The sequence below is a fragment of the Trichophyton benhamiae genome (assembly GCF_000151125.1).
Source record: "Trichophyton benhamiae CBS 112371 chromosome Unknown contig00269.3, whole genome shotgun sequence".
In the NCBI taxonomy this organism is placed as follows: Eukaryota; Fungi; Ascomycota; class Eurotiomycetes; order Onygenales; family Arthrodermataceae; genus Trichophyton; species Trichophyton benhamiae.
Genome location: NW_003315092.1, coordinates 25,336 through 45,812, shown reverse-complemented (window position 1 = coordinate 45,812; position 20,477 = coordinate 25,336). Strand labels below are relative to the sequence as shown.

The 20,477-nt window shown below is 51.2% G+C and overlaps 4 protein-coding genes across 4 annotated transcripts; 1 reads left to right on the top strand and 3 right to left on the bottom strand.

Moving 5' to 3' along the window:
- Window positions 1-1,749: 1,749 nt before the first annotated feature.
- ARB_01702 (uncharacterized protein) lies at window positions 1,750-3,141 on the bottom strand (the record flags this gene model as incomplete). Its single annotated transcript, XM_003011901.1, has 1 exon — window positions 1,750-3,141. The coding sequence occupies one exon, from the start codon at window positions 3,139-3,141 to the stop codon at window positions 1,750-1,752; it is 1,392 nt and encodes a 463-aa protein (XP_003011947.1).
- Window positions 3,142-3,373: 232 nt separating this feature from the next.
- On the top strand, window positions 3,374-3,845 carry ARB_01701 (uncharacterized protein; the record flags this gene model as incomplete). Its single annotated transcript, XM_003011900.1, has 2 exons — window positions 3,374-3,552; window positions 3,587-3,845. The coding sequence occupies 2 exons, from the start codon at window positions 3,374-3,376 to the stop codon at window positions 3,843-3,845; spliced, it is 438 nt and encodes a 145-aa protein (XP_003011946.1).
- Window positions 3,846-4,617: 772 nt separating this feature from the next.
- Window positions 4,618-7,170, bottom strand: ARB_01700 (uncharacterized protein; the record flags this gene model as incomplete). Its single annotated transcript, XM_003011899.1, has 1 exon — window positions 4,618-7,170. One exon carries the CDS (start codon window positions 7,168-7,170, stop codon window positions 4,618-4,620), a length of 2,553 nt encoding a protein of 850 aa, XP_003011945.1.
- Window positions 7,171-8,193: 1,023 nt separating this feature from the next.
- ARB_01699 (uncharacterized protein) lies at window positions 8,194-14,028 on the bottom strand (the record flags this gene model as incomplete). The annotated part of the gene is given in 11 exon segments (XM_003011898.1): window positions 8,194-8,603; window positions 8,623-8,909; window positions 9,094-9,468; window positions 9,574-10,585; window positions 10,645-11,212; window positions 11,278-12,113; window positions 12,184-12,417; window positions 12,524-12,803; window positions 12,881-13,107; window positions 13,185-13,722; window positions 13,807-14,028. The coding sequence occupies 11 exon segments, from the start codon at window positions 14,026-14,028 to the stop codon at window positions 8,194-8,196; spliced, it is 4,989 nt and encodes a 1,662-aa protein (XP_003011944.1).
- Window positions 14,029-20,477: the final 6,449 nt, after the last annotated feature.

The window sequence follows — 20,477 nt, the reverse complement described above, 5'->3', positions numbered from 1 at the left end:
CATAACGGATAGTTATTCAAATAAGGGGGCCGGAACGGTTCTCTGGACTGATCCACTTACCTTCTCATCGGAAGATATGTCGATTTGACTAACTACTAACTAGTTTGATAGTTAATTAATTGATGTCTTATATATGTGATATGATGTGCTGCGCTGTAGCGTTCTAGGTCTAGGTTCTACTATATCAGCCATCTTATATACCTAGGTACTATAGATAGCAGCGAGCCAGCCAGCCTATCAACCCATGCCCGTGCCCGCAGCCTGCTTAATCTGCGAACAGATGTAAGTCTGAGAGAAATCTCCGGTTCGTGACTTGGGTTGCATGGCGCTGCAGATACTTAACTACTGTGCTGTATGGATGTTTAATTTCATGGGCGGGAGCTAAGGCGGAGGACAGTGGTTTTTAAAAGGTATTACAATGTTTATGATTTTCTATTAAAGGGCTTGTTTATGTACAAGGGAGGAAGAGAAGTAAGCGGGTTTACGGGCTGGGAGTTAGGAGTTAAGGTGTCGGTAGGTAGGCGAGGGATAGGGAGGTCGGGGGGTGGTGGTAGGTAGTAGAGGTAGGCGGTTATACTAGGTAGGTAAATGGTAAAATAGATTAGGAAAAGTAGACATAGATAGAAGAGAAATAGAAAAGGCTTGAACGATAACAGAAGTGGTATCTCAAATCAGTCAAGGAGAAGAAGAAAAGATGAAGAAACTAGACAGTAGACGACAGACAGTAAAGATAGCGAGCAGTAAGGACAGAAGCAGTAGCAGCAGCGGTAAAGCAAGACAATGTATCAAAGACAAGATTGGAAGAGGCAAGGAAAGGAAACAAAGAAAAAGCAAGATAGACGATGTAAGCGGTAGACAGATAGATAGGAAGGCGTATATATGGAATGGGTATCCGAACCAAACAAGACCAGCCTGCCTGAAACCAGAACCAACCCCCGACCAACCCACTCCAACTGAAGCCAGAAACGACAGTAAGAATTAGACGAGTGGAAAAAAAAAAACACAAAAGGGAAGAGACGCAAGGAAATGAGAACGCCAGACAGACAGACCTGAAGGCAGAAGTAAGTAAGCAGTAGCAGTAAGCAGTTAAGTACTAAGCAGTAGTAAGCAGAGCAGAGCAGAGCAAGAGGATATATCCCGTTAAAACTCGCGAGCGCCAGAACCGTGTAAGTAGGTCGGTGGATAGATGATGTTGGATTAGAGGCGGGTATTGGTGTTGAAAAAAAGGGGTTTGGGTATTGGGTATAGGAAGGGTATGTCTTTTGTGCCTGTGGAGGCGATGAAATGTATCTTATAGCCATGCAAATCAGTAAGTTAAAAACGCAACACGCAAACAGCATCCAAGAAAGAAGCAGGTCGTGGTTGTAGTTTTTTTTTGGGTTTTTGGTTTTGTTCGTTTTGGTTTTTTCGGTGTTTTTTCGAAGCTTTTTATTTGGGCCTTGGGGGGGTTTTTGGCCATTGTTTGGTTGGTTATAGTAAAATAATGGAGGAGAAAAAGTCCGATCCGCGTCCATGTAAATGCATCCATGCAAATGCCGTCCAGAACGCAACGCAATCCAGTAAGTAAGGGTATCTCAAAAGGAAATCCTGTAATAGTAGATGTAAATGTTGGTAAAAGCGTAGTATAAGATAGTAGTGCTTGGTAGAATTGTGGTGTGTGTGTGTGTGTGTGTGTGTGTGTGGTTTGGTCGTTTTGAATGGTTTTTGTTTTCTTTTCCTGTTTGTTTTTGGGTATTATTGTTTTTTTGTTTACTTTGAGACCTCTCGCAGGAGTTCACCACAGTTGGCGTCGAAGCGCATGTTCCAGAGTCTGACGCTGTTCATGAGCTTCTCGGTGTTCTCGAGCTCTCTGTCGCGACCAAAGATGGAATCCACAAACTCGCATCCGGCATTACGGCCCATGGTGATGGTGGCAGGAGAGCCTCCACGAGCGGCGTGTTCACGCTTAGCGGCCTTCCACATGAAGTGCTCGCAGGCCTTGAGCAGTCGTTTGAAGCGAGCCCAGAGCCGCTCGCCAGACTCGAGGAAGTCTTCGACCATCTCGCGGGCCTCGGTGGATCGGATGAGCGGGGCACACTCGTCGGCACGCTTGACCTTCCCCGCGAGCTTGATGAGGAGCAGCCAGAGATCACCGGCGACGTCGGCCATGGGGGCGGTGGCGCCGTGGTGGAAGGCAGTCCAGTCGTAGATCCATTTGCCCAGGGAGTTTGCGTCAAAGACCGAGCCGAGCAGCAGGATGGGGGCCTCCTTGGGATTCCAGTTCTTGATGCTGTAGCCTGGCGGGATGTTGTGGTGGATGGCGTCTGCCTCGGTGGCCCGCGGGGGCGACTTTGGCGGGGCAGGCTGGGCGTGATGGCTGTGGGAGGCCGAGTGGTAGGCAGAAGGTTTGGGCTTGGAGGCGCTGTGGCTCTGGGAGTAAGGGTCGTGGACAGAAGAGTGAGTTGGGCGGGTGAAGGTGGAAGCACGACGAGCGCGAGAGCGTTTGGGGGTGTCTAGGGGGTCGTCGTAGGCAGCAGCAGCAGCGGCAGCGGCAGAGCTTGTCTGGGGATAGTGGTAGTGGTTAGTCGAGGCGCGTCTGCGAGTGTAGTAGGTGGTAGCAGAAGGCCGTCTGCGAGGCTGCTGGTAGTAGTAACCGTCGTACTCATCTAGACCGGGTATGGAGCCGTCATCGGACACGTTGTCCGGGACGGACATCTTCCGTCTATGTTTTGATCTCTGGTGGTGGTTTGGAGAGTGCTGGGTCTGTTTCCCGTAGCCATGAGGACTGTGATAGTAATAATAATCGGGACTTACATGATCGTGGTGTGGCTGCGAGTGCTGTTTGCGAGGAGTGGAAAAGTACTCCGGCCGGTCGTAAGGGGGCTGCCACGAGTACTGGTAGTTCTGCTGCGGCGTCTGCTGGCTGTATCCGGCTGAGAAGCTGGCCCGGTAGGCGTGTTTCTTCGACCGGGGGGTGGCATGGGGGGAGCCGGTCGCGAAGGCAGCAGCGGCGGCGGCGGCGGCAGCCTGGGCAGCCTGAGCAGAGGCAGAGGCCGAAGCTGAGGGCGGCGGGGGCCCGTAGTAGGAGGAGTAGTGAGGCGACGGGGGGGTGTAGCCGTCGTACGCAGACCACCCGGACGGGGGGCTGGGATAGTGGTACATTATGAGAGCATCACCCAGTCAGAAAACGTCGGCAGTTCGTGGAGTCGTTGGAACGTCGTATTAAGCGTAGAGAGAGTATCGAGAGATGGCAGGCTATCCGTGACGGCAGAGAGGCGCTGGACGGCAGGCGAGAGAGCAGCAGAGTCACCGGTCTATCGGGGGGAGGAGGCAGAGGTCGCGGCGGTGGTGGTGGAGGTGCTGTGGGAGCATTTGCGCAGTGCAGGAGCAGCTCATGGGCTTTGTGCAGGCAGCGGGCAGGGCGAGACGAGAGACGATATCCAGGCCAGATATCTTCTCTCCGTCTGCGGGAGCGGCGTGGTCGTCTTGTCGGCGAGCGTCTGGTCTCTGCGTCTCTGCGTCTCCAGCGAGTCCTGGAGGCCTTCTCGTCTTCTTTGCTGGTGCCTTGCGGTGGTGACTGTGCTGTCTGTCCGGTCTCGGTGACCAGCGAGGAAGAAACAGGAGAACGAAGAGCAGGAAAAAAGGAGAATAGAATAAAACAAGAAAAAAAGAACAACTCCAGTCTATCCTGTCCGTCTGTGTCTGTCTGTCTGTCTGTCTGTCTGTCTGTGACTGTGTCTGGTGTCTTCTGTTTGTCCTCAACAGCAGGAGAAGAAGAAGAAGAAGAAGAAGAAGAAGAAGTTTTTTCGCCTTCCTTGATTTTCCTTTTTTGTGCGAAAAAAGAAGTTTTTGAAAAGTTTTTTTAGGTGGTAAGATTGGGTAATTACGGGACGGGACGAGGCGCAAGGCTGGGCGTGGCAGGGCGTAAGTTACGGTACGGGGGATACGGGCGCAGGAGACGAAAAGGAGGCAGCAAAAAAGATGGGCGCGAAAGAGTCATCGAAGAGTCATCGCCGGTCGCTGTTCGTATATATATATATATATATATATATATATTTACATGCTATATATTTATGTCTACAGCAGGAGAAGGGAAGAGAGATGAGTAACCGGGCGTAAGACGAACTGCTGTACGTAAAGATGCCAAAGTACTCCGTAACAAAGTATTTAAAGAGCAAGGTTACAGCAAGGCAGCAGTTGGGCATGAAGCAGAGACGATGATGATGTAGAACAAGAGCGAAGAAGACGGTGAAGAGGGAGATAAATAAGCAAGTAGTGACAAATCTCGTATCGACTCTCTCTTCTACGGCTTGTCTGGCATCCTCTACCACCCTCTACCACCCTCTACCATCTTCTTCTTCTCGTCTTCTTCTCGTCTTCTTCTTCTTCGTCTTTCTTCGATCCTTGCAAGTTCTATAGTTCTGCTTACTAAAGTTACGATTACTAACCCTGTCGCCACGTGAGTGCTTACGTCATGGTACATGAACTGCGGCCCGGGCTCGCCTTTACTTGCTCTTAAGGGGATGGATAGATAGACAGGAGGATGGAAGAGGATAGATAGATAGATGAACGAGATGAACTAGATGAACTGGTAAAGATGTAGATTGTGGTAGATGGCAGATAACTAGTAGACAATAGCTATACGACAATGTACTCATCAGTAAGACGTTGCGAGTCGATGATGCGTCGCCACCGAAAGGCCGCGCCCCCCAGCAGTTCCCCTGAAGGAGGCGCCCCTGAGCCACTCTCGTTCGGATCCTCTTCCTGCCAGATACGCTCCAGCAGCTGCAGACAGGAAAGGTTGTTCACAAAGCCCGAGTCTCGCTGGATGTCGCAGCACCGCTCGCGGATGATGGCCCTCTCGGCCTCGCCCATGCACTCGCTGCCCACCACGAACAGCGGCCACAGCAGGAAAACGTCCGACTTGACGGCCTGTATATAGTGCAGGGCCGCACTGACCAGTGTCTGGAAGCGAGGATGGCGTGAGGGCGTGGTCGGGTGGGCCAGGCGCTCTAGATACAGCAAGGCAGAGTACCGGAAGGACTCGGAAATGTTGGAGATTTCGGGCAGGTTGGCTGGGTTGACATGCGATAAGGGGGATGCCGGAAGCGGAGCGGTAAAGAGAGATGTAGAGGTGGGTGTCGATGTTGTTGATGTTGTTGCTGTCGAGATGGTAGATGCAAGGGATGGGGCCGGGCTATGGGTGAGATTGTGATTGTGGGCGTGGGCGCCCGGTAGGTCCGGAAGACGCCAGCTCTCGAGTTTCTGCCGGACGACGTGCCATTCTCGCCAGAACTCGGTGCGTGGGTCAAGCTGGCTTACGGGGATGGCTGGCATGTCTACCAGGGGAGGAGCACTGGTATTAGCAGTACTAGCAGTGCCAGTAGCCGAAGTAGTGGGTAGCGGATAGTGGGTTAGGCTCTGAGGGATAGCAGCCGTCGGGACGGGGCGCTCCATCCGAGCAGTGCTGTTGTCTACCGGCTTGGCCTGGCTGAGCTGGTTGAGTCGGCCCAACTGAGCAACGGCCCGGAACAGGCGTGGATCACAGCCGGCCAGGTTCTCCAGCGCCCACTCGTCCTGTCCCGAGGTTGTCACCTCCAACAGACAGCCGTTCATCTGGCTGTCCCGGTCGTTGATGGTGGCCGTCATCGTGTCAAACCAGGTGAACATCCGCATAAACCACTTCATCACATCCGAGTCCTGGCTCCCTCGGTCTCGACCGGCGCCCCGTATCATAAACAGCTTCTTCACGCCGGCAAACTGGCTCCGGAACGAGGCAAGCCCCGTATCACACATGTGAAAGAGGCAGAGCATCAGCAGCGTGGCAAACACCGAGTCTGTCCGTCTCTGCACAGGGTCTGCCAGCTGGGCGTTGATAGACCGTATGGCCATCCCCTTGTGGTATGACTCTTCTCGAAGCTGCTCCTCTGGCGTCGTCACTCCAAACGCCTCTTCAAAGGCTCGCTCCGTCATCCGGCAGTGGGCCTGCAGCGATCTTCTAGAAGGGTCTGTCTTCCCCGTCGACAGCAGGCCCCAGTTGCGCCGCCGCTGACGCAGGTTGCTCAGTGACAGCGCTGCGATGGCATGCTGCAGTGCCTCGCTGTCCTTGGCGAGCTCGAGCAGGTACAGCCTGAATGGGTTGTTCGGGCTGTCAAACGTCACTATCACAGGCGCTATGACCTCCGTATAGTACCCGATCAGGTACCGCATGCGCGGGTTGCGGCCTATCCATGTTGTCGAAAACGGTTGGCTCAGCGAAAAGCCCGCGGTTGGGTATGGCTGGTAATGGTAGGTATTATTAGTATTAGCATTATATATCGACACGTCAGACGATACTGCTGTCTCTGATTCGTCGAGCTCTTCTTCAATATGCCGCTTCTGCGTCACTGGCGTGGAATACACCTCCAACGGACTGAAGTGAGTGGTTGTGGCACTGTACGGAGAGCCATAGGGAGACCCTAGCTCTACGTAGGTGCTGGTGCTGCTGGTACCACTGGTGCTGTTGGTGTTGGTGGTACTGATGCTGATGCTAGTGCTGGTGCTGGTGTTGATGTTGAGTGGCTCAGGTACGGCCCGGTAGAGCGGTAGGCCGCACGCGTCGATGGGGCTGTAAGTCGAATTATATGCAGCTAGGTTCGCATATGTGGGCTCACTCGTGGTGGCGCTGCTGGTCATGCTTATGCTTCCGGCGACGCTTCCGGTGATGCTGCTGTTGCTGCCGCTGCTGCTGCTGGTGCTTCGCGGAGGAGTCAAGTTTATTGCTGACCACGGCGAATTCGGCGTCGGCGCCTGCGTCGGCGCTGACTCAGTCTCCTTCTGGACTGGCCGACTCTTTTCCGCTGCTTTCGCCTCTGCAGGTTGGGTAGGTACACTCCGAGGCTCGGTCGACTGGGTAACCTTCTTTGCGCCTGATATCGGCAGAGACAGACCCCTGAGCTTCCCTCTGCTGGCCACGCCGATGCCCCAGGTCAACGTCGTCTTGTATCCCGAGCACTGCCGTCCCATGTCAAGGCATGGTGTGCAGTACGGCCGCCGTCTGTCGCATCGCACCTGTCTGCTTGCGCAGGTGAAGCAGTCATCTGCCGCACCGCTGCCCACCGCCCGACGGCGCCGTTTCCGAGGCACAACAGACGAGCCTTCGCCCTTTGTGCTTGGTTTGCGTGCCTTTGTCGTGCCTGGTGTCGCCGTCATGGCGTTAGAGCGTAAGGCGTAGATATTATGAGCCGATATAAAATAAATTTATTGCGGTTTCGGTAGTTGTGTATGCGGTGTAAATCCTCAGATACCCTTCGGGCTTGCCAACACGGCCATTCTCAACCGTGAGTTCGGCCGACTGCGATCCCGCGTGTCAACGTCGAAGTCGGTGTCGAAGTCGATGATATTGTCGATTCCAGAGGATGCGCCTTTGCAGCTGATCGATATGATGCGATGGAATGCGGCACAATGCAATAATATTGCGTGACGAAAAACAAGCAGTTGTTCAAAAGCGAGATCTGAATCTGGCTCCACCCCGGGTAAATATCTGTATCAGACAGATTAACGTCTTGTAGCCAGTGTCAAGAGTGTTCCAACGGCGGCCTGAAACACCCGCGTCGTCCTGAGATGGGCCCCCGGCGTACGGGGGATAGCATAAGCGTCTCGTATGAGGGATATGGCCCAGCGATGCGTCGAGGGGACGACGTCAGGATGTGCAGATAAGGTCAGTCAAGTGAGAGAGGAAGAACCCTGGGAGGGACGTCAAAAGAAAGAAGTCAAAAGGAAGAGTCGATAGAGTCGAAAAAAGGACGAGGGCGAGCCAGCGGACCCACTTTTCGCCCTTTTCGCTTCCACGGCTCTGGGAATTATGCTTGCTCTGATTGGCCAGTACCCCAGACCGGCTTTAACCGAATAGGCAAGGTGGGTGGGGCAGCGACGCTGAGTAAGCGGGACGGAAGGGGATGAAGCGCCCCTATTGGCCGGAAGAGCGGGAACTCAGCTAGCTGTGATTGGCTGGAGTTTTCGGCCCTGTCAAGCACGCGGTTGCACGTGATGCTTCTAGAAGAAAGAAAGAAGAAGCGAAAAGTTTAATTTACGAGTTTACGAGAAGTTTAAAGTTGGAGTTAAGAGACGATCGCGAAGGGCGAGAGAGAGACGGTCAGTTGCCAGATGATGAGGATTACGAGGGTCGCAACATGTTCGCAGATGTAAAAAGGTTGATGTCAGTTTATTAGACAGTTAAAAGAGGTAACGAGTTATGTATATATAGAGACGAAGTATATGCCAATTTATTAGACAATAAACAGAATTGTCTCTGTAGGAGAGTAAAGGCAGGAGGAAACAGGTATGTAGAAAGAGTAAAAAAGAAGAATAATGAAGATGATAGCCAGCCAACCAATGATACCCGCCAAACGCCAGGTCAAGCAGAAGAGAAGTGAACAAAATATGTAAAAGCTGACAAGCAGTACGGAGTAGCTCCTTGCTACTTAGATCAGGGCCATGGCGATCTATGTATATATACCCAAGGAAGATATTTTTTAAGAAATGAACGTCAAAATGATGGTGAAAAAGGAAAAGAAGAAGAAAAGAAGAGCAGAAGTAGAAGGGGGAGAAGAAGAAGAAGAAGAAAGAAGAAGGGCGATTATGTGCTGTTGCGTCCCGGCGTACTGTTGCGTCCAGTACCCGGTGTGCTGATCATTTCGTCCGAGACACTGATGACTTCCACGTCCTCGGGCGTCTCGGCCATGGTGCTGGCGTACAGGCGGCTGAAAGACGAGTCGGTAGACAGTAGGGTATATGGGTCATCATACTCGAGCAGCTCGCCGCCGTCCAGCAGGGCTACCCGGTCAAAGTCGAGGATGGTGTCCAGCTTGTGGGCGACTGCGATGATGGTGCGAGACGACAGCTTCTCTCGAATGACTCGCTGCATGATCTCATCGGTCTTGTTGTCGACGCTACAAGAAACAAGCTTGTTAGTCGGGAGTCCCGTATAATCATTTGGTGGTGGCTATCATATGAAAAAGAGAACATCGGGGACCGAGGTGAAGGTTCGGCCGTCCCGAGTCGGTCCCGCTTTTGACGATCTTCTTTTATTTATACCTAAACAAAAGGACGGGGAAAGGAAAGAATAGTACATACTTGCTTGTGGCTTCGTCGAGAATAAGGATTGTGCTGGGTCGAAGGATCGCTCGGGCAAGGCAGAGAAGTTGTTTCTGGCCGTGCGAGAGATGAATCTCATCAATGTCAACGTCAAGGCCGCCCTTCTCGTTGACAATGTTCCATAGCTGGACGCTCTTTAGGGCTGAGATCATTGCGTCGTCACCGAGGACGCCAGTTGGATCGACATTGAGGCGCAGTGAGCCCTTTAGGATGAGGGCGTCCTGGGATACACCAGTGATACGGGACCGGATCTCGGAGCGAGGCAGAGTGCTGAGATCAATGCCGTCGATCGAGATGCTGCCGCCGCTCAACTCGAGCATGCGGAATATCGTTAGGATGAGAGAACTCTTTCCACTGTTTGGTTGAAATAAGCTCATGGTTAGTCTCCGCTGCGGGACGGGCAAAGGGAATGATACTGCGCAATACCACACACACGCATAAAAGGGAAATTAAACTAACCTTCCAGTTCGTCCACAGATGCCCAATTTCTCTCCCGGGGCGACGGTAAGGGTCACATTCTTTAGGATGGGTTCTCCCGGCCGGTACTCAGCGGAGACAGACTTAAACTCAATGCCTCCCTGAGCAGGCCAGTTGTCTGGTGGTTGAGTGTTTTCGCCCTCCTTATCCTCAGGTTGGGCAGTCTCGTTGAACACCTTGATGCGAGCAATGGCTCCAATGTGCGTCTCGAGAGTGGTCCAGAAGGTGATGAGCAGCTTGATCGACTGACTGAACTGGATAACATTAAGCAGAGCAACACCAGCATATCCACCGCTAATAGTGCCTCGGAGTTTGATGACCAGGACGATCAACAACACGGCGATACCGGCAACAACCATATCAAGGACCAAAGTCAGCCATCGCTGGGCGGAGAAAAGGAGGTAGAATGGCTTCTGGGAACGGTCGAGCAGCTTGCGGTTCTTCTTCTCAAGGGCTTCCTGCCATCCAAAGGCACGGATGGTGGCCAGACCGTTGAGACACTCGGTGAACTGAGAGTATAGCGGTGCCTTGGCCTCGAGGTCCATGAATCGGAGCTGGCGAGATGTACGAAGGTAGTACTTCTGGATCATGTACAGAGTACCGATGATAAGTGGGAAAGCGATGGCAGCATACACCGAAGCGACGCCGATGATCACCATCTGGGCGAAACACAAAACAAAGGTTGCAAAGGTGTTGAGTGCAGCAACGGGGAGCTCCATATCGATGAGCTGAAGATCCTGAGAGAATCGGTTCATGGTCACACCTTGGTCAGTGGTAGAGAAGAATGACAGAGGAGCAGACAGGACAGTCTTGAGCAGAGTATAATGAAAGGCCTCGCCGGATTTTGGAACCATGGTGATGATCATTTGCCATGACCCGAGTATGAGAGAGATGATGGCAAGAACACCAAGCATGACATAGATACCCAGGTAGTAGCCGAGCTTTTCGTACGGAGCCTCGATGTTGGATGCAGCCCACCATTTCAACCAGATGGCTACTGCCGTTAGCACGAGTCCGTCTCACGGAGAAAAAAATAAAAGGAAGAAGACTTACTAGGGAAGGAAATGCAGAAGACAAAAGCGCTGATGAAGAACATGAAGACGATGGTGGTTGGCCAGCCAATCGACCGGGCATAGTACAGGTAGATGGCCATGTCGCCCATTCGTCGGTTAGCCGCAGCCTCGAGCTCGTCCGACGTCTGGGGAGTCTCATCGATAACAGCCGGAGCAGGGAGGGGTCGTTCTGGTTCAGGCTTGAACAGCCAGTCGGGCGAGGGAAGGTTGAAGCTCGAGACATATCCGCCGGATACGTTGAGCTCCTCGAATTTACCTTGCTCGTCGACACGGCCATCAGAGCTGAGGGCAATGATATGGTCGGCATAAGGAATACGTTTGGCTGCACGTTTATTATTAGCTGGAATGATCTCGCCTATTGTTACGGCATCGGGTTTCAACTTACGCGAAGAGGAGGTGATGATGACGGTGGTCCCCAGTCGACGAAGCAGTCCCTCTTCTCCGAGAAGGCTGTGGAAGATGTGGTTTTCAGTTGCAGCGTCGATTCCACTGAGAACATCGTCGAGGATAAGGACATCCTTTTGAGCATAGATGGCACGGGCGAGGGCCTATCGTCTGGTTAAAACAGTGTCCATGGACGAACTTGTGTGTGAGGATGAGGAAGAGAACTTACAATACGCTGGCTCTGGCCACCACTCAGAGCGATACCCTTGCTGCCCACGATGGTCTGGTCACCACGAGGGAGCTGGCGAAGATCCTGCGCCAGACCACAGGCGCGGACGACAGTGGCATACCATTTCTCATCAAAGTCCAGCACAGAGACAATGCTGTCCTTGATAGACTCGTTCATGTGCCAGGCGGTCTGGTCGCAGAAGGCAATGTTCCTGGAGGCAATCTCAACCACGCCGCCGAGACAGACGACTTCACCAAGGATAGCCTTGAGGAGAGTCGACTTGCCGCAGCCAACAGGACCGACGATGACAGTAGTCTTGGAGCGAGGGATGTTGATGTTGATGGACTTGAGGACGGCGCCCTTCTCGTTCTCCCATGCAAAGCAGCCATCACGAATAGCAACAGCGTCGACTTCTGGGTTGGAATGGGTCAATCCCTTGAGTGGGAAGGAACCGCCGGACTTTGTTGACCTGATGGTTGGGCTGGCGGAGCTGCGGTTGACCTTCTCACCGGTCTTGGAGGCATCTTTATCAGAGAGAGCCAGGGTCTGCTGGCTAAGGTTGAAGAGGTTGGTAATCCGCTGCTCTGGCTGGCGTCTGGAATCAACGCGGGATGGCTTGTCAAGGAACTCCTGAATACGGGTGAAGCATCCGACGGAACCCAGGAATGTCACCAGGGACATAATCAAGGCCTGCAGGGGCTCCGACAGCAGCGCAAAGAGAGACAGGGAGGTGAACACACGGCTGATGTCCAGAATGGCGTTGCCACCTCCATTCTTGTTGATAGCAGCAAACACGGCAAAAGTGATGATCGGTCCAAAGATTTGAGACACAAATGCTACAGTGATTCGTCGTTAGCCAGCCTGCCAGCCACATAGCGAAAATCCATCTCGAACTAGACTGCTTACCGAAACCCATATTCCAGATCAGAAGCTTACGGAACTTCTTGGAGATGTTCAACTCTTCGAGTCTCAGATTGTGGAGATTCGTCAGGAGAACTTCCTTCAAACCGCACATCTTCACCCCCTTCATTGAACTCAGCATCACGCTGGTCGCAGAGATACGCCTCTCGATGGCCTCTAACCAGGAAGCCTGGTGAGCCATGACGAAGTTCATTGCAATCACCGAGCCGAAGAGTGAAACTATAGTGTCAAAACGTTAGCACGTTGGAACTGAACTCCACTCAGGGGTGTCGGACCAGGGGATGGGAGAGCCTCATCAGGGAATCTTGTCAAGGCAAATACGTACGAATTGACACGGCGATTGGAACAACACAAGCGACTCCGAGCTGCTTCTGGAGGAGGAAGATGGCGATACCCACTTCGGCGGCAGCAGCCCACAGCTCGTGCATCGTTTGCCATCCTTGGACGATACGTTCAATATCAGCACTCATGAGGGTCATGGAGGAGGCTGGGTCGACGTCCTGGATGTTGATGTCCGTTGCCTTCCGGTAGAGCATGGAGATCAACCCACCACGAACCATGGTAATGGCTCGGTAAGTCAAATGCTGGTATTGGCCCATGGTAACCTTAGAACCCAGAGTTTAGCCGAAGATTCCAAATGCTACGGATACATGGGCAAAAGGGGTCGGTTAATAGTACTTACAGCCAGGCCGACGTATACTATGACATAAGCGAAAATAAGCCCGTATCCTTGGTTCGTCGTGTCGTCGGTAATCGGCTCGGAGGCAAGCAGAATCGCCTTGTTCAACAGAAACGGCTGAGCAAAGAGGAAGCCGATCAAGCAGAGACGCGGGAATGCGATGGACAAGATTGGCCATTTGAGCGTCTTGAAAGTCACCATGAGCAACGAGTTTGGCGTCTTCGATTTGACTGCACAGGAGTGATGAAAGTTAGCAACAACAAAGCATGAGATACCCAGCGGCAAATTGCAAGGTGCTAAAGCGTACCTTTTTCCCATGCGTCATTCATGCGCTGATGAATGCGCTCTGAGAGCAGATGTTTGTCGAGCTCGTATAGATCTTCTACGAAGAGCAGCTTGGAGAATCCCTCCCAGAAAAGAGCGTTCAGCCAAACGAAGAAACTTCGGTTGAAGATACCAGCAGTGGCTTCCGGAGGGTAGGATTTGTACTCAGGCTTGAGCATAAATCGCTTTTCGGTAACTTCCAGGATCAAGATGACAAATTTCAAAGCAACCGTGGCCGTGAAGCCCCAAGCAATGATTTCGCCGGTTCCATTAGCGTCTCGCAGCCATAGAGTCCTTGCTCGAGCAACGTCAAAAATAAGTGTGAAGAAGATGAATACGTTGAGCATCAAAGACGGCGTCGTCGTGTATAAGTGTTCCGCGTACGAGAGGAGGATGAATAGAATGGAACCAACGAGCGTCAAGACATTGACTGCTATTGAGAGCTGAGTTCTGGTGACATCGGGACGGGTCCAAAGAATTACAAGCAAAAGCTGCAATCCACAATATGCTGCGAGAGACGTCTATAGCAGGCGATCGTCTGTCAGTATACCGTCCAAATTGAAATACCCAGCTCACAGCAGGATAACAATATGAAGAGCACTTACAATTTTCATATGAACCAAGGGGGTGTCCTCGACTTTCCGCTTTTTCTTGAAAAGATATGCAATTCGGAACGGGGCAAGCAGGATCATAATGCATAACGGTACCAATGTGAGGATGCTCTCCTCAAAGAGGAGAGTGAAATCAAATGCTCCACGGCATTGCTGAGCCCATGGACCAAATGTCCGGTCTTCCACCGAGGCACAGAGGATGTCGTTCGACGCCATGTTGCCCGGACGTTTATACCAGAAAACCAGGAATTGCTCAGGTATGAGCAGAAGAGGCAGAAGAGAAAGATCTCGGAGAATATATTCTAAACCTCGCACGAACTAAGACGACATTGACTAGGGCACTTTTTCTTCTTTTCCCTTTAGGTCAGTGGAGTGGGCTGCCCTGTTACAGATCCAAGTCAGATCCTCGATGGAGTACGGAGGTACTAGTCACGGACGCCGGGTGTAGGGAAGAAGGGTATGGGGAGGGTTTATTGAATTGCAGAATCAAAACGGAAATCAAAGAGGAATTTCGAGGACAGTTTATCTGCACTTTCAACGGAGCTGTCAAGGCTGACAATTTTTCCTTTTGCAGCTGAGCTACGACACTGCCATCTGGAATCATGCCGAGACTGCCCGTCACGATGTGCTCGCGATTGGAGCTATGCACTATTTTGAGCATCTGGTGCGGAATGGTACAGTCCTGTGCCGTTTAACCTCGCCATTCTTGGAAGGCGACCCTGTACCCTTCGTATTGACTTTGACATTGAGCTAACTCTCGATATTAAAAATAGAAGATCATATATCAAGAACAGAGATCAACTTAGGAGGGTGAGCGGTGGATCCACTACAACGACCCCCCTAGCTGTTTACTCCGTACTTTTTCTCCTCAATGGGAGGAAAAAGAAAACAATTAAAAAAAATAAACAGCTTGATACTTCGATGGAGAAGAAGCGAAGCGGGAAAGGAACAATATGGAAAAAGAAAATAGGGGCAAAATGACAGCCAAACGAAACGTACACCAGCCGAGGCAACGATTGAAGATAGTTCTCCTCAAAAGGCTGCACCGGAAGGCTGCAGGAAGCCCGGAGATATTGGAGGAAAGAGCTGTGGATCAGGGATTGAATCATGCTGAATCAGGCCCGCATCAGTGCCGGAAAATGACCATTTCAGCAGTCACAAGGGGAAGCAGGAGTCCAACAAGAGACCCTTTCCACTGCAGACAAGGAATGAATCCGCAGTCTCAAGGGTACAAAGAGCAGTTCGACGGTATCTGAGCTATCTGGTGAGGTAGCGGAGGATCACCCCCAGCAGCCGGGCTCGACCCGATGCGTGAAGGAAGCATCACGCTTGACGCAAGTCAGGGAGCCAGTGACTGATCGAGGGGCGTTGACGATCCCACGCTCTTGTGAGTAAGAAGCAAATAGCGGCAGCAAAAGCAAAAAACAATGGTGTTTGAAATAAGCCACGTTCTTCTGCCTTTGCAAAATTCCGATGGACTGAGAAGTACCAGTACTTCAACGAAAAAGGCTAATCGCCTGGCTTGGAATTTGACTATGGAGATCTGGCTTGGCCAAGCTTTCCCAGGATGTTTAGGCGAAAGAAGCAAGGGGGTCCCGCGATAGGAGGGTGGAGGGGGGTGTTTGTCAGATGGTTCTCTCGACAGTGCAGCGGTCGAATGGCCGGGGGTGGGCTCTCGCCTGCAAAATACGAACACAGCCTGGGTACCTTGATTGGGGAGCAATCCAGGATGGGAAAGCAGGCGTCTTTGATGTTCTCTTTGGCCGACGGAAATGTATTCACACAAATACTGCGGATAAGTTGTCAAAAGGAGTGGAAAAAGGAACGAGCCGGAAGAAGGTTTTATAGTCACCTTTTTCTCTTTCATTAATACGGACAAATATGCCACTAAAAAGAAGTTATTCTTTTTTTTTTCTTTTTGAAATTTCTTTTTTTCTCTTCAACAAAAGGGATCAATCAGGCTTGCTACTAACAGGCGTCAGAGAGCGGCCGATTTGCTCAGCCTTACTAGTTGCGATGATCGTCATGGCCAGCGAGCGAGCGAGCAGCAGAGATAGGCCTAAACTGCGCTCCGTATCATAACGTTGGCGATCGGCTGCAGCCACCAACAGTCGCTTCAGTCCGACGGCGACTGACATCCAGCCATGTCGCTCCACGTTAGTAAAAAAATTGCCCACCGTTCCTCCCACTCCTTCGCTTTTTGTCGCAGAATGAAGCGCTTGCCTGCTTGTTAAGAATATTCTTCCTTCTCACCGGATCCTGCGTTAAAGACCGAGTCAGCTCGTGGCGTCATGGAGCCTGGAAGCGGATAGAACTAAAATCACCACTGGGTTCAATTATATCAGAGTGCGAACCAGAGGCTCCACAATTCGTATAGCCAGGGACCTTACCAGCAAATGATATCGCTTCTTCACACAGAAACACCCATGGCATTTTTTTTTTTTTTTTTTTTTTTTTTTTTTTTTTTTTATCGATGTTGTTGTTATTGTTTTCTTTGCTTGGAGATGCATAAGAACATGGGTACTGCGTATGGACATGCAATAGCGGCTTGCATGGTATAGCGTGTGCACCTCCCGAAAGAGCTTTAACTAAGACCTGAGCCTCCCACCCTAAGGTTGAAAATTGAGCTGGTCTCATGGGCCGGGGGGGCTTAGTTGACCGACCGGAGGCTGAACAGCTTCTTGTTTGGGTGCGGGAGCGAGGGTGAGGGCCATGGCAAGATGCATGCTGCCTCTTGGAAGTGAAAATTCTGGTCCCGACTACAGGCCACCTGTGCATTTGCATCTATTCCCTGACCATGTAGTGGCCAGGTTTGGCGAACGGCAGCGGACCAGATTCAGGCCTCGACAGTTGACCATTGGGAGTACGGTGTAAGGAGTATCTGGCGGGAGAATTAACAGCACATTCTGGGCCTACTTCGAAGGTCTCCCGCCTTCGACGAAGAATCAAAAAGAAAAAAAAAAAAAAAAAAAAAAAAAAAAAAAAAAAAAAAAAAAAAAAAAGTATCCCAAAAAGATAAAAATACAAATGAAGTAAAAAGGAAGGATAACTCGATGTTGCAATTTGTACCACTTGAATCTGCACAAATTATATCATCTGCTGCTTGGATGATGGTACATAAGCGACAGCATTTTGGCTCAGATCAAGATATCAGGCTAAGAAATCCGTCCTTCTTGTCTTACCCACGGTACTTTTGACAATGCGATGAAACGTTGAATCTTGCCTCTCATGTCCTTCATGCATATGGAGGGGCAAAAATAGTCATGCTGTCCGGTCTCGAGATGGCTCTTGTTACATTGCCTGCCGCAAAATGAAAGCCACTCCTGCAGCATGCTAATGTTAAAACTGGAAGGGCGGACATCGAGACTCTTGGGTTATACCGGCTGAGGGAGCGGGGTCTCTTCGCCGGCATTTTTTTGTCACTACTGACCACCAACTGTTGCCTGATGCAGTTTCATGTCTTTCGATATATATCCAAGAATAGCAATTCCCTCGTGCTGGCCAGGATAATTCTCGTAAACACGGCTTGCACTCAATGATATCCTGACTTCTCTGCCACGAGGGTTGTATGGGTACGATGCAGAAGAGCCTTGTGGATAACTGAATACATACGTGCACGATGCTCATACACTTTCAAGAGGCGTGGGTGTGTGCGAATGTGCAACAGGTGAGAAAGGGTGTATCAAGGTTAGCAATGCCGGCAGAGTAGAAGAAGGTTGGGATATATTTGGAAATATTCTGCCAATGCCACGTTATTTCGATATATTCCCCCCCCCCGGGCCACTGATTTGATGGAACGGATTGACTCTATCGTTCCCTCAAACACTGGCTGGGCTTGGGAGATCACAAAGATCCGGCCACCATCCAGCCCGAGCGCTCTCCCGCAGCCCAGGAAAGGCAGGGCGCAAATGCGGAACCAGGCCGTGGGTTGGTGTAGGCCCTAAGAGCGTCCTGGCCCGTATAACTAGCTTGTTTGTGAACTGCGCCATATAAGAAACGAGATAATAATAGCTGGTTAATGACGTTGAGGTTACGAGCGTGCTGGGATAAGGCTGCGCAAGAGGTTAATTCGAGATTGAAGGTAATAATATTAACATGAACTAACATACCGGCCCTGATTGTGAGCGTCGTTTAGCGCGAGGCTACCAAGAATAGAAACCGAGCGGGCCTCCACAGCCTCCCCCACCTAATGGAGCCTCAAGGGACTCGGTGGGCCTTAATTGGCTGAGTGGAGTTGAAGACTGCTCGTTTCACAACCACGAAATAATATCTCCAGCATTCTCGTGCTCTTGGATTCATTCTCGTGCTCACCGTCTGTGGGGCCTTGGGAGCGGACTGGCACGGGTATTGACGTCAACCAGTGGAATCACTTCTTTTTGGCTTGGGTTCGTGTGAAAGGGCGGGACGACATTGTTCGAATAATGTTGATGTTGATACCAGTTGTGTATTGATTATTACTATTGTTGAAGTATGTACTTAGGTTGGTGATGGTTAAACCCTGCATCCCCCGAACAGGCCCCAAGGGCGAGGATCTGATGAGGCCAGTGTGCGCAAGTACGATGCCCAGGAGCAGCCATGGGGAAGGTCTGGCCTGATCAATCACATCATGGACATCACACACTCCTCTCGGGATAACATCTTCCGTCCTGCAAAGCTACATTCTCCTCAAGCATTGGCCTCGAAACATGCGGGTGGCCGGCTGAACAGGCGAACAGAGTGGCTGTGCGTGTTAACAGCGGAAGAAAGGGTTTGATTGTAGCGTGGTTTGTACCACCCCGTACATGTTAACTCACTGCAGAGACCTTGTCACGTTGTGAGGCCAAAGTATGGGTTGTCTAGGTTCGATGCATCTGGTGTCGTGCCACTAAGTATGCTGTGCTTGCGCCGATCGCCAGGTGTTTGGTGTTTTGGTGGTGGTGGCGCCCCTTTCCTTCTTCCCAAGATCTCTCCCCCCTCTTTCGCCTTCTACACTGCTCCAGCAGCTCTATCGTCGGCTTCATGTGCGTCCTTCCTCACAAGCTGCATCTACCTTGGCCGCTCCGTCTCTCGGGGCCCGCCAGCGAAACGTGGGAACAGACGATACAACGCCAAGCGCCACCTGAAAAAGGGGCAAAGGGGCCAGCGGGAAGTCTGTGTTCCCGTGACTTCGGCGGCCCGTGGTTAGTCCGAGACGCGCGCTTAGCTCCTTCCGGCGTTAGCGCGCTTCTCGAAGGCGGCCAAGACATCGGAAGGAAGGCGCATGGACCACCTCTTCTCCTCCTTTATTTTCCTTTTTGGTTTTTGGCTCCTTTTTTCTGCCGTCCGCCACCGCCCTCGGTGCTTCTTATTTCATCCTCACTTCTTTTTTTTTTTTTTTTTTTGCTTTCTGTTTGAAACTGGGCGAACGTCGCTTGTCCAACGCCCGCCCACATACACTTCCCCAGACAGGGACCGTCATCTGGACAACCACAGCAGCCTCGTGGTGGCTGGTTGTCCATTATTATTACACGAAGAATCTCATGCCAGATCAAATGCACGCCATGCATGCACCTCCCGTGATGGTTCCAAAAATAAACACTGCAAACTCAAAGCCTCTCCCACCCGGCCAGAGATGAGCCCGTATCCCAGACCCCAGCCAGAACGCAAAGCGTTTTTGGACAAGAACTGAAAAAGCAAAGTGCAGAAGATATACGTCGAGTAACTCCATACCCCGAGGAAATGATACCTGGCAAAAAAAAAAAAAAAAAAAAAAAAAAAAAAAAAAAAAAAAAATGGAGCGGCAAGCTGAGAAACCCAGAAAGCCAAAAACAATAAAAAGAAAAGAAAAAAAAGAAAAAAAAGAACGTATATGAAACTCCAAACCATATTCCTGGCCTGTTGAGTTTGTGTTTGTCTCGCTTTTCTAGTGAGCCAACCGTCTGGCTTCTGGCTTCCGGCAATTTGTGGGCATCGGTCGACGGAATGCGATGCCAGGCTTGCGAGGTTGATCCCGGATGTTGGCTCCACGCCTCCCTCTGCTGGCCTCTTCCTTGGGTCATGCAAGGTTGTGGTACAGGTAAGGGACCACCTCGGACATGGACCTGCTATGATCTATGATTCGAGCTACGATTCCGAGTAATCGTTCGGATATTACTCCGTAAACCCGTATGCTCGAGCAGAGACAGCCTTCTTGTCTGAGAGGTTGTCTTTGCAAGATATCAGCTTCAGCTTTTTTTTTTCCTTACCCCCCCTGTGCTTTTCCCGTCCCCAATTGTAGGGTCGTATTGTGCCATAACTTACGGCTTACCAAGTTATTCTATTTCTATTTTGGTCGTTCAATAAATTTTTGGTAGCCAATACCCCTTTCGCAAACCAGCCCAGCTGCACTGATAGCTGTATATCCTATAGACAGCCTCTCCTCCTCTCCAAGGCATCACTCTCAAGCCTCTTTGCCCAAATTATTGTTGCTCCTTCATACGAGCCTTCTTCCAAAACAGCATTGATCGCTTGCACATCAGCTCAAGCTTCATCGACAGCCCCTTCAACGGTTATGAGATAGCTCAGATCGACCAAGCCATTTCCGAAACAGCGCAATTGCCCCTCTTAACATTGACCAGGAAAAGAAAAATAGCTGCCAATTCGTTCTGGAGCTCTTCTCTTCGATATTTTCCGTCATTCCTCCTCGTCATCTCGAACGACGTCTTGAC